Raw genomic sequence first — 12,500 nt, 5'->3', positions numbered from 1 at the left:
CTGGGGACGGGACTGAGGGAGACAGGCACTTCCCAAGGCGGAGGCTCTGAGGTCGGGAAGTGGGCCCCAGCCATCCTGTAACCCTCAAGCTCCCCAAGAAGACTGTTCTAACGTTTTAACCTAAGTGGAGAAATGCCTGGAAACAAGAGACACCAGCCAGTAAAAGCCACCCTCAACATGATAAAAAGATGTGTGCGATTGGATGCTGCATCCTTTTCTTTAGAAAAGGAACATCAAGTGTCCCTCTGCTGCCACGCCTCCCAGAGATATTTTGCAGGGAGGAGAGACGTCTTAAGAACCAAACAGGAAATCTAACGCTCTGTGGAGAACCCTCTGAGCAATGGATTTGCACACTTTAAACCAGCGGAAAATCTGCACACAGCGGTAAACAGAAAAAGGAGCTTGCAAAGTCCAAGCCCCTCCCGAGGCCAGGGGTGTCCCTGCCAGGGTTGAGGACAGAGGCAGCCCCGTCCTGTGCTCTGGGGTGGGCCACACTCCCGTGGGGACGTTCCCAGCCACCCCATGCGCTTGTTCAGGCATCTGCCCTCCCCATAGGAGGAAGGCCACCCAACAGGTCACCCTCTGCCACATGGCTGCCCTACTCAGTGCGACGCGCACAGTAGGTGTTCAAGGTGATGAGTAACGCAGGCCCCTTGGAGACATCTGGCCAACATAAAAGGTATCACATTTTCAATTTTGAAAAGCCAAAGTGAACGTCATGTTTCTCGTATGTTCACAAAAAACAATGTATTCACAAATGCTCCTGGCAGTGTTTTCCATAATATCCAAATGTTCATCAATGAGTGAATGGACAAACAAAATGTGGTATATCCATACAATGGAATAGTACTCAGCCATGTACAGGAGCAAAACCTTGATACCCATTATAACAGGGATAAGCCTGGAAAACACGCAAAGTGAAAGAAGCCAGACACAAAGAACTATATATAATGTGTGACCCCGTTTATAGGAAACATCTGGAACAAGCAGATCCATAGGGAAAGGAGGTCGATTCATGGTTGCCAGGAGCTAGGGGAGGGCAGGAAAGGAAAACCAAGGCACGGGCCACCCTCCACACTCTCACTTCTCTATGGCTCTCACTTCTGGGGACCAGGACAGATCCAGAGACGGACGATCCCCAAGGGAAGGAGGAATGGGGCAACAGCTAGTGGACACGGGGTTCCTTTTCGTGTGATGAAAACATTGTTGAATTAGACTGATGGCTGCACAAACTTTGTGAATGTACGAAAAGCCACTTAATTGTATACTTTGGGTGAATTCTATGTGAATTATATGTGAACAAAATACAGTGTTTTTAGTGAAAGTAACGTTTCTCATCTGAATTAGAATATATGTGCCAGCTCCGTCTATACTAAGGAAATACCTTCCCGGGCCGGAGTGCTGTTTAGAATAAAGCTGTGTCCAGTGCCTGTGTAAAAGCACAGGGCTCTGCACAGGTGTGAACAAGGCAGAGCCCAGCTGTGGGAAGGGCCTGGTGTGGGGAATCTATTCCCATTCAGGGAGCGTAACTCGGTTTCCCAACATTATTACCCTTTTCAATCTCCATGGAGGCATTTTTAACTCCTGGTTTTTCAGGCTGCATAAAGAAGAAAAGGAATGTTCTAAGGCAGAGAGGCTTTAAAGACATCACCAAGATTAATGTAAACACTGGAATCCCCAAAAGCACAGCCCTTGAACACAGCATGCTAGATTATGTGTCTCCTATAAAACCATCCTGTTTCCACATAGGGGTTCCCAAATGCCAAGGTATACTGGGACCAGAAGGCCATCATGTCCTCATCTGACCTCCTCCTTGCCACGGCAGCCCCCAACCCAACCCGGGCCTTCCCCCTCACAGCCGCATGCCCAGCTGGCGCTCCTTAACCTGGAAATCCTCAACCCCTGCTGCTCAGCCTCCAGGGGTACAGCCTCCATGGCCACCTCCCCACCACCTCCCCAGGGTGCCCCTCCTCTCAAATCCACCAGCACCTCGTCTGCTCCTCTTGTCGTCAGATGGAGCGCCTTCTTCATTTTGACTATTTTATTAACTTTTCCATGTCCCACTTCATTCCCACAAGACCTCGACTCAGTGTGATGGTAAATGTGGCTTCTGCACCAGACACATGCCAGCTGCCATCCAGATACCAGGCCCCGGGCTGCCAGGATGGAGACCGTCACTTCCCACTGCCGGGTGGGCAGGTATGTCACCCCACCTGATACCCCCACCATGAGTGCCTATGAGAACCGATAGCTTCCCCGCCTCTCAGTATCACCTGCTGTGTCCAGGTGGGCGAACACTGGGAGCCAGGGGCAGATTCCAAACCATGCTGATGGTGAGCTTCCACAGCACGCCACACCTTCACATAAGACACCGTGCTCACACTACGCTCATCCTACAGATCATTCCTGCCAGCTGGCATTTTGCAAATACACAAGAAAGGCAAATCACCGATGTTGGTGGAATCTGGGGTGGTGAGGAAGGGGAGCAGTCCCCTGGTGAACACGGGGCTTAGGCACGTGGCAGGTGTTCACTATCATGGTGCCACAGCAAAGCCAGGGCATGGCCTGGAACCCAGTCCTTGGGGTTGTACATAGCAAATGCCAGCTTCCCTGGGCAGGGGGCATGTGAAGCTGCAGCCCAATACCCTCCGTGGTGTCTGCCAGTGACACGTTTCTCTCCCTTACAGGGTATTAAGACTCAGTGGACTTCTGAAACAATCACCACCCCAGCCTATGGCCTGTTTACAGTCTTTAGCTGGGGACAGGCCACGGCCTGATGCCAAGCATGTGGTAAAGCAGTCTCGATGCCACCTGTCCTGAAGGCTCTTCCATCGTAAGAGCCCTGGAGGAGCTGCCGCCCTCAGGTTGGTACCTGTTTGGAAGCTCAGTGCCCACAGGCCTAAAGCTTGCATGGGATGTCTCTGCAGTGTGAGCATGCTCCTTAGGAAAAATACCAAGTGGGTCTTCCCAACTAGGGCGAGAAGGGATGGCCATCAACAAGCATCTCACTGGCCCCAGCCTGGGTGCCTGGGGCTGAGACAAGAAGGGCCAGCGGGGAGATTCCCAGCCAAGGGCTTCCTTTAGAGAAGACAAGGAGGTAAGAAGATGGAGAAAAACCTGGCAGAATCCACCCTCCCCAATCCGACCCCCTGGATTTCCTGACTTTAGGCTTCCTCAGATGCCTAGAGGACAGGTCCAGGCCTCAGAGGCTCCGGGACTCACTGTGCCAGGCTGTAAGCTCTCTGTCTGGGAAGACACAGAAAGGGCTATCCCAAGAGTGTAGGGAGAGGGTGGCATCCAGAAAGGCGAGGAAGAAAAGAATGACCCCGGCCACACAGTACCTCTAAGAAACTTTCCTCCAAAGGTGATTTGCACCAATGCTGACCAAAATCTGCCACGGCCTCCTATCTCAACGGGAGCATCTCTATTTAAAATTTCGCACGCTCTGTAATGACCCTTCGAGTGTGCCCTCTGCACGCACTCAGGTTCCTTGTGAAGTCAAGTCACTCCATGTGCTCATGAAAAGCATTTGAAAACTTCGATTTTGCCTTTTAGTGTAGCAAACAGTCCACATCGCTGACAGATAGCCTTCTATTTGTTGTTGTGGCTTTATTTTAAAACCACTCTAAAAGACAAAAGTTACGTTTTGTTCATTTTGCTTTTTTTTTTTTTTGGAGATGGAGTCTCACTCTATCTTGCCCAGGCTGGAGTGTGGTGGCACAATCTCAGCTCACTGCAGCCTCTGCCCCCCGGGTTCAAGAGATTCTCCTATCTTAGCCTCCTGAGTAGTTGGGACTATAGGCGTGCATCACGACACCTGGCTAATTTTTTTGTATTTTTAGTACAGACAGGGTTTTACCATGTTGGTCAGGCTGGTCTTGAACTCCTGACCTCAGGTGATCCACCCACCTCAGCCTCCCAAAGTGCTGGGATTACAGGCATGAGCCACCATGCCCAGCCTCATTTTGCATTTTCTACAACAAATTAAAAAGGCCCAACTGATTGAAATGATAGTTTTGTAAAAGCACTTTTTCTCAGGCTAGGCTTCTGTAATCCAAACCTCAGCCTAGAACCAACGTGCACAGACAGGTCCCAGGACCCTCCAAAAACAGCCTCACATGAAACCACGAGCAGCCAGGCTCCAGCACTCGACTGACCCAGCTGTCCGGGCACACGCCGGAGCGAAATACAGTCTATCGATTCCAGCCATAGGCTGTTAGCATTGGGCCCGAGGTCCAGCCGTGTACATTTGGTGGGAGGGAGCTTGAGGCACTGGTAACTTATAAGCCAGAAAGAGAAACAGAGGCAGTGTTTGGTTCTTGTTCCTGTTCTTCCAGGACAACAGAGTGATCTATTTCACCTCCTCTTTGGTGCTGAAAGAACCACACACTTCTGTTTCAGGTCCCCTACCGACACGTTTGTGCTGATGTCTCCCTTGGTCTTCAGAGTTTAACCTGTGGGAGTTGTGGCTGGAGTGATCTGTGATATTTAATTTTACATCTTATTATCCCCGCTTTATTCTGCACTTCAGGTGATCACACTTATTTTGTTCTAAATGGTCTGCTGCTCTCTTCTCCCACAGTCCCACACCATCTCCTGGAGCCACTCCAAGCTGTTTTCAGAAGCACGTCCTTCTCAATCGGAAACTCAAAAGTCCGGAGCGTGATCCCACTCTACCCCCAACTCTCCTCCCTGCAGCCCCGAGAAGGACCACTGCAAGGTGGGTGAGGAGCGGGACCAGAGGACCCACCTACTCAGGGGGCTTAACAGGAAGAGGGCCGGGCCCGCCTCTGCTGTCCTCAACCCAACAATTACCAAGTGAAACCCGGATGACCCTTTTGTCCTTTGGGGAAGATGAATGGCCATCTCCTCTCTGCTACATTTTGTCAGGTTTGGTGCTGAAGAGTCAATACCTTCACCTTGACATGGAAACTTTGTGATTTATCAGCTCCTTTCTCCTCCTGTGTTAGCATGGCCCCGATGAGAGCAGCCAATCGGGGTGCAGGGTACAGACTTGGTCACAGTCACTTGGAAAACGACCAAAGCCCCCTCGGATGACAGACAAATGTGTCTTGTTAGCAACAGCCCAAAAGCGCTTGACTTGTACTAATAACAAAAAGGCCATGCTGGTCACCGTGGGTCTAAAGACGAAGCACCCTGTCACCAGCCTGGTTGGGAAATTAGCAAATAATGTTCTTTTCCTTGATAAATGGGTGACAGCTCCCTCTCACCAATCATTTTTAACATTTTGATGCATGCCTATGATCCCACTGGAGGAACAGAAAAGTTTACTGGCCCTCAATTTTCAGATGATGAATGGAACTCTCTAAATGTGCGATTTCTGTATGAGGTATAGTTCATTTTAAGCAATTCTAGTAAATGGGTGTCACTGATTAGGACAAATAGTCTACTTGTGCAATAGCACAAACGGTGTGTCTCATTCTCCTGGCCTCCTTCGAGACGGGAAAGAGAGGAGACAGCAGTGACCCTGGAAGCCCTCCCGGCCCCACTCTTCAAAGGGCTGTGTTATCGAATCTCACCCCAGCACCCACTTAGCATGCTGGCAGATTAACTGATCACGGTTTGGGTTGATGCTATGCCATAGCAGTGGGGAGGTAAGCGGTGGGAGCCTGCCCTCCCTCCCTTCCTTTGTGGCTCTGCCTAAGGGGCCCTGAGGACCCTTGAAATGACCTCAGTGATGGCAGTGGGCCTCACTCCCAGGGGAAGGGGCTGAGGCACAGATGCACGCCACCCCAGTTGATATGAAAAAAAAGTAACCCTTTGCCGTCCATATTTAAACAAAGGACAAAAACTAAAGTGGTGTCAGGAGAAGTTGTGTTGTTCGAGTCATGCAGTATCTTGTAATTATCCCGATTCTGGGCAGGTCGAGAGTCAGCCTGAGCTGAACACACAGACCCAAGCTATTCTCTGATAGAACCAACTTGATAGAAAAGCAAAGGTGCCTGGAGGGTGTCTATTCTTGGGGGGTTCACTGGGATCATGGGGGGACACAGATGTCCTTGGACACCATTGACTGGTAGGGTTGAAGCAGGACAGCCAGTGTGGCTGCAGGAGGGCCCACTGCAGACAGGAACGAACAGTCAGCCACAGGGGGCCCCTGGCCACACCACGGGATGATGAGAGTCACCAACAGAACTGAGCCAAAGATTCCCCAAACTCCAGGACCCATGAGGAAAGCATGTGGTTTACATGGAAGGAAGGCATTAGCATTGAGTTGAGCATAGTAAAAATAGTATGATTTGTGGGCGGCAATTAAGCATCATTTGCTCTGTGCATCCAAGTAATTTGTTTGAGGAGCACCGGCCTGGGAGACAGCAAGCTGGGGCTGGCGTGGTCGAAGGGCACAATCAACTCCGTGGTGCTGACGGGACCGCCTCTCAATGCACACAAAAGATCTTTAACACACTTAAGAACCATGAGTGCTTTCACGAGGGGAGTGAAGTGGGACTAAATTGTGGACACCCGCCAGAAGACACGGGGGAAACCCTCACCCAGGGCCAGGACAGCCCTGGAGGACACAGCGTCGCCCCTTGATGCACTGCACGTTATGGCACGTTATGACTTAAAAAAAAAGAAGGAAAGTAAACCATAAATACTGTATCAGAAAGAGCAGAAACTGTTAGCAATTACTGGTTGAGTAACGATTTCATAAGCCTGAAGCTGAATGAACATCCTTGTGCAGAAAATAATCACTTTTATGTTTCCATCTAGTAACTGCATCCCGGGGCTGGGAGCGGTCCAGGTATTCCGCCGTCAAGAGCTCCCTGTGTCCACTTCGGATGTGGTTGCTATCGACTGCCAGTATCTTGTTTAGTAACTGGGTTCAGTCTGTCACAGACAACATGTTGACTCCCAGTAATTTGTGATAATTTCTTTAATTGAGCAAAAGAAATCTCTAAAACGAGGGTGGGTCAATCAACCATCCGGGTGCAAGAAATCAAGAGTAAGAACACCCGACCCAGCCACGTCCCCAGTGTCCCGTGAATGATGCTGGAAGTCAAGCCACCTCTCCTAACTGGCCTCAGCGCTTTTGTTTAATAGGAAACCATTCCGCCAAATGGGCACTGTTAGAAAACGGTAACACACGCATTTGTGCCATGATGCTTCACACTTGAAAACATTGTCTATGAAAGTAGTTTCCTCAGTAACATAATTTCAATTAGATGCATACAAGTTCCAATCTGTCTTAATCAAATAACACTGTAATGCCTATATTCTAATTAAAAAATAATTTCTTTTATTACTCTTAACCATTTGATGCGTTTCTATGGGTGGAATTATAAATGCAAAACTGCTCAATTTGTGTATCCTGCGAGTTTCTCAGGTAGGACATTCTGGGACTATTTTAATTATTATTAAACAAGCAAATGGTACACTATTAGACAAATATTAAAACAAGCATTGCACTCAGTTATTAATTTGCACTATTCACTTTTAAATGCAGCAAATATCTCATTAATTTAATTTTAGGTGCCCACCAGTTTATATTGCATTTTACAGTCTAGAAGGCAATTTACTATTAACTGGCAATTACATACAGAGTGATTGTTAATTCTGCTCCTAAGTGCTAGCCGCTTGAAAATTGTTCTCTCTCTCTAATTTTTGACCTTCTTACAACAGGGTGAGGCACATGGGAATACAAAGAACCAGTATGGAAGCACTGGACATGTCATTTGTGACTCATTCTTTTAATTCACCGTGCTAATCAACTGAACCGCCACAGCCTCCCAAGGTAATTGTGTCTTTATAGGAGTTGAAAGCAGCAGGCAAAAGGGCCTGGATAGATGGGGCCTGGCCTGCCTTCCCCTTCCCACTCGGGGTTGACTAATAGGGTCTGGTTCAGAAAAATCTGGTGTTTCTCAGATCACTGTAAACAGATCATTGAGTCCCTTTGCAAAGTCCCTCCCAGCCTCTGGCGGGCGGCCCCTCCTCTGAGCACAGGTTCATTAGCCCTCTGCCTGGCGGCCCCAGCCAGCCTCACGCGGGGAAGGTTAAATGTGAGGGTGTCCCGGCAGCCTCCAGGGCTGGGGGACACTGATGGGAACCAGACGCCCAGGGGACGGTGCCTATGTCGTGACATGCAAAGGGGCTGGCTCAGTTTTCAGTGGGGGAGTGCAATTCCCGGTGATTACCTCATTGTCCCCATCAATTTTGGGGCAATGCAAATCAGACAGAAGCTTCCAGGTCAGACAGGTCATGACCCTACCTTTCCTCTGCTCCCCAGCCTGTAGAGCCTGTATCCCTTACATCACCTTTGAAATGGATATTCCTGTTAATGACTGGGGTGTGGGGGAGCCAATAGGTTAACCTCCAGCCAGGAAAGGCTGGGCTGTGGCAAGCGTCACCAAACACCCACTCATGGGAGCATGTCTCGATGGAGGAAATCCCTGAAGCTTCGGGCAGCCGGGACCCTGAGCTTGTGCCCGAGAAGCCCAGTCAGCCCCAGAGTGGGCACAGTATGGGCTGCAGATATAGAAGGTAGGCACTTGGACAGGCTGGGTGGGGGCTGGAACTAAGGGGTCCACTGGTCCCTTAGTAGGAGGATATGAGACCTGGAGAGGATACCCCCGGCCAAGGAAGGCATCCTACCGGGCTGGAGGGCAACAGAAACAGGCTGCAGACAGGAGAAAGCTGCCCCTCCCCGCGCCAGCCCCAGAGCAGCAAGAGCAGGGCCCGGCCATGCTGGGAATTGAGGGGACGCTGACATTGCAGGCTCCGCCACGCCACGTGATACCTGCCAGCCAGTGACAGGCAGCTCCTCCCACCCTACACATCCGCATCTGTCTCCAAATGCACAGCCCAAGGCCTTTCTCTGCAGCACCGGGGGCAGAATCCCCAGGAGACAGCAGGCGAAGTGCAAAGAAAGGACTGGACCTCTCCGCAATCTTCTTTCTTAAAAAAGTCTCATTTCTAACAATAGCTCTGCAGAGTTCCCCACCAAAAAGCCCACGTATGCAAAGATCTGAACTCATGAAAGGATCTGCTGAAGGCATCCACTAAAGCGTTCATCTGGGATGCGCTGACAGTCCAGTGTAAGAACAGGGGGCTTATTCATCCATTTCTGTGCGGAGGAAGTCAGTCTTGCCACATGCAAACACATGTCACTTTCGTGTCACAAACCAGGACTTGGCAGCAGACACAGGCACCTACACGGGAGCCCACCCCTGGCACGTGCCCGCCGAAGCTCAGGTGCTGCTCTATGGCTCACAAGCAATAATCAACACCTGCTTTCCTAAGGAGCTCAGGACTGGAGCAGGGTCCCACAGAACCCAGCGGAAGTTCACCCTCAGTGACTTTCCACAGGAAGGACCATTTATGGAGTGCCTGCCATGTGTTAGACACTGTGCATAAGTCATCCTTGATCCTTACCAAAACCTTGGCCAGGTAGAGCAGAGGAGAAATTGGGACCACAGGAGTAAGCATATGCCCAGGTCCCAGGCTATCTGCAAACACCGGTCTTTGCACGGGGCCTGCAGCCTCTACAGCCAGATGTGCCAAGGGACTCAGGGTCATGTGGTACACAGACCAACGGTTTGCATAGGAGGCATGTGGAAATGGGCACTGTGTAGCTTCAGCACACACCAGCAAGGTGCCAGAAAGGACCCCCCGGCCCACGGTGGGATTCTGACATCTCGCCTCTCCCAGGCACCTGGGGCCTACAGATGCTGCACTTTATTGCACAGCAAAAGTTCTTAATTGTTGAAGTGTATGTAAGTGTTTAAAAGGTTCCCCAATTTTTAGAACTCCATTGTGACATGTCTTTATTTTTTAAAACACTGAGATTCCAAAACCTGGAGGAGCAGCCCTCTCTCATCTCAGAGTCTTACATGGAAGCCAAGAGGTGTCCGGACATCAGCTCTTTGCTATGCTCACCTTCCCTGTGGTCTTCTGGCAGCTCCTGGGCGCCTGGTCCTGTGTGTGCTGGTCCCATAGAAGTGGCCCCTAGTGTGGGGCAGGCACTGCCTCTCCCATCCTAACCACTAGAGAGTGCTGAGCTGTCGACTGGACGCCTCTGGGACACCAGCCCTGGCCCGCCACCAAGACCCATCCAGGCACACCCTGGGGTGACGCTGGGCCTGATGTACAGTGGGCAGCGGCAGGATTTATATCTTGCCTTTCTTGCTCACTCAGTCCTTCCTAAGAAGGGAAGAGGTAGAAGGATGTCTATTGCCTCTTTAAACCTTCTGAAAGCAGAGGGGGCTTAGCATCCTCCATGTCACCCGCTCTCTGGACAGAGGAGAGGACTGTGTCCCATTGGGTGTCCTTCAGGTGGTGACGGCAGGAGTTGAGGCCCCATCCTCTAGTCCAGGTTCCTGCTGTGGCCCTCATGGCCACCCCAGGACACCAGGCCACAGTCACCCAGCCGCTGCACAAGCAGGTCAAGGCCATAGATGGTAAGTATTCATCTTGTTCACTGTCACTCGGTTCCAGCAGGCACTGTCCATTATTAAAAACATCTCTCAAATATCACAGCTTTTGGAGTTGGCTAAGATTAGAAATCAAAATGCAAACATGCCTTAAGTTGAAGTGGGTTGTTTGTTTTGAGACAGGGTCTTGCTCTGTCACCCAGGCTGGAGTCCAGTGGCGCAATCAAGGTTCACGGCAGCCTTGACCTCCCGGGCTCAGGTGATCCTCCCACCTCACCATCTTGAGTAGCTAGGACCACAGGCATACACCACAATGCCCCACTAATTTTTGTAGAGACAGGGTTTTGCCCTGTTGTCCAGGCTGGTCTTGAACTCCTGGACTCAAGTGATTTTCCCGCCTCTCAAAGTGCTGGGATCACAGGTGTGAGCCAACATGCCCAGCCAATTTGAAGTTTATTTACGGCATTTCTCAACAGCAATCCCGAACAAGTGGTGCTAATTCAGCCCTTGCATGGACAAAGCATTGTATAGAACAACTGTAAGATAGCAAGCATGTGTAACTGCCTAGGCCACACTTCCTGCTGACAGGAGTCTGTCCCGCACCCTCAAAGAATACGGATCTCCTTTAGGAAGCAGTGTCATGTAGGGTTCAAGACCCCAGGCTGGAGCAAGAAAGACCAGGCTTACATGGGCTTTGCATTTACCAGGGGTGTGGCCCAGGCACTGACTTCATCACCTCTCTGAGCCTCGGCCTGTGCAGCAGAACAGCAGCGATGCCACGGGGAAGAGGCATGGAGACCAGTGGACATGCGGCCCCTAGCCCCACGTGGAGCCAGGCATGTGGGCAGCTGCCCCAGTGGTAGCTGGGTGGCTGTTGTTCCTAATGACTCCCCCTGCCACTTTATTTACAGGTGAGGAGCCCCACAAACAGAGAGAGGTACCGAAGGTCACACAGCCACGGGGGCTGCCCCATCCAAGGCTTCATACGCCGTCTCAAACAAAGATGTGGAAACCGCACATCCAGCTAAACCCACAGGCCAAGGGGGCTTTGCCCGTCTTCCCACAGACCCCTGCCCTCTCTGTACAGTCCTCCTGTGCCCTCATGAGCACCTCCTGGTGGGGAGGCCTCTACTGCTTTCCCGCAGAAGCTGGAGCTGTGAACTCACCGGTGTAGACAAAGCGCCCAGGAGCACCTTTGCAGAACTGCTTGGATTTGTAGGAGAGGGTCACTTCGACGACGCCAGGAATGTGCCTCGGCGGGGTCTGGACTCGGATGGCATGGGGAGTTATCAGCTACAAAAACCACACAGTGAACAGGCGCTCAGCGGCGCTGGCTGTGAGAGGCGGACACTTGCCAGTTGGATATAATTACCAAAATGAGCACAAATTGGACCATCGTCTTGGAATGCCCCCTCCTAGCTGTCACCCAGAGTCTCGGGACCTACAGTGTTTTTTAAGAAAAATATCTGCAAATGATCCCAGGTTTTAGTTTGCAGGAAAGGCCACAGGGCATCATTCATATGAAAATTGCCACCATATGTCTCCTTAAACCTGCTTCTAGTAATTCTAGCACTAATTGTTCCAGTGGACGGGGGACCTCGATGGCGGGTTTTAAACCCCAGGGCTGCAGGGCAGGGGGGTGTTCCGTACCCACCCACGGGAGAAGCTCCTGCCACAGGCGAACAGTGCAGTGCGTTAAAAGGGGAATTTGCCATAGGGCACCTTGTGTCAATACACTATTGACAGCTTGTCAAATCCATTCATGAAGACAGCAACAGCGCGAAGCTGACCGAGTCCGCGGGCTTACCTCGCTCCACACCAACATAGTTCCGAACACAACTTGCAGCCCGTCAAAGAAGTTGTCGCCAATTATGATGACGGTGGCACCCCCCGTGGTCCAGCCTTCACTGGGACTGATGGCCTTGATGCACGGAGTGGCTGCTCACACAAGACAGAGAAGGCAGACCTTAGAGCCCCGTCCTCCTCTGACGCTGGGCCGCTCGGCCACCGCGCGTCCCGCCGGCCACCGCGGGAGGAGAGGGGCGCCGTTCCTCCAGGCGGCACGCAAAGAGCAACTGTAGATCGGCATGTTGATGTGTTTAAAGCAAACTA

The 12,500-nt window shown here is 51.2% G+C and overlaps 1 protein-coding gene across 7 annotated transcripts in view; it reads right to left on the bottom strand.

Annotated features, from left to right (window-relative positions):
* EBF3 (EBF transcription factor 3) overlaps positions 1-12,500 on the bottom strand; it is a 128,178-nt gene that overhangs the window by 20,267 nt on the left and 95,411 nt on the right. For 5 of the 7 annotated variants that reach the window (XM_030805355.1, XM_030805329.1, XM_030805372.1 and 2 more), the window contains 2 exons: positions 12,196-12,326; positions 11,555-11,681 (listed from right to left, as the gene is read on the bottom strand). In XM_030805355.1, the coding sequence (XP_030661215.1) occupies positions 11,555-11,681; positions 12,196-12,326 (258 nt within the window). Of the gene's footprint in view, positions 1-11,554; positions 11,682-12,195; positions 12,330-12,500 lie in introns of all 7 variants that reach the window. The other 2 variants (XM_030805321.1, XM_030805346.1) reach the window with 1 other exon arrangement.

This window comes from Nomascus leucogenys, chromosome 3 (genome assembly GCF_006542625.1).
Source record: "Nomascus leucogenys isolate Asia chromosome 3, Asia_NLE_v1, whole genome shotgun sequence".
NCBI classification, from domain to species: domain Eukaryota; kingdom Metazoa; phylum Chordata; class Mammalia; order Primates; family Hylobatidae; genus Nomascus; species Nomascus leucogenys.
The sequence above is the reverse complement of the archived record's forward strand: the minus strand, read 5'-3'. Positions and strand labels throughout refer to the sequence as shown.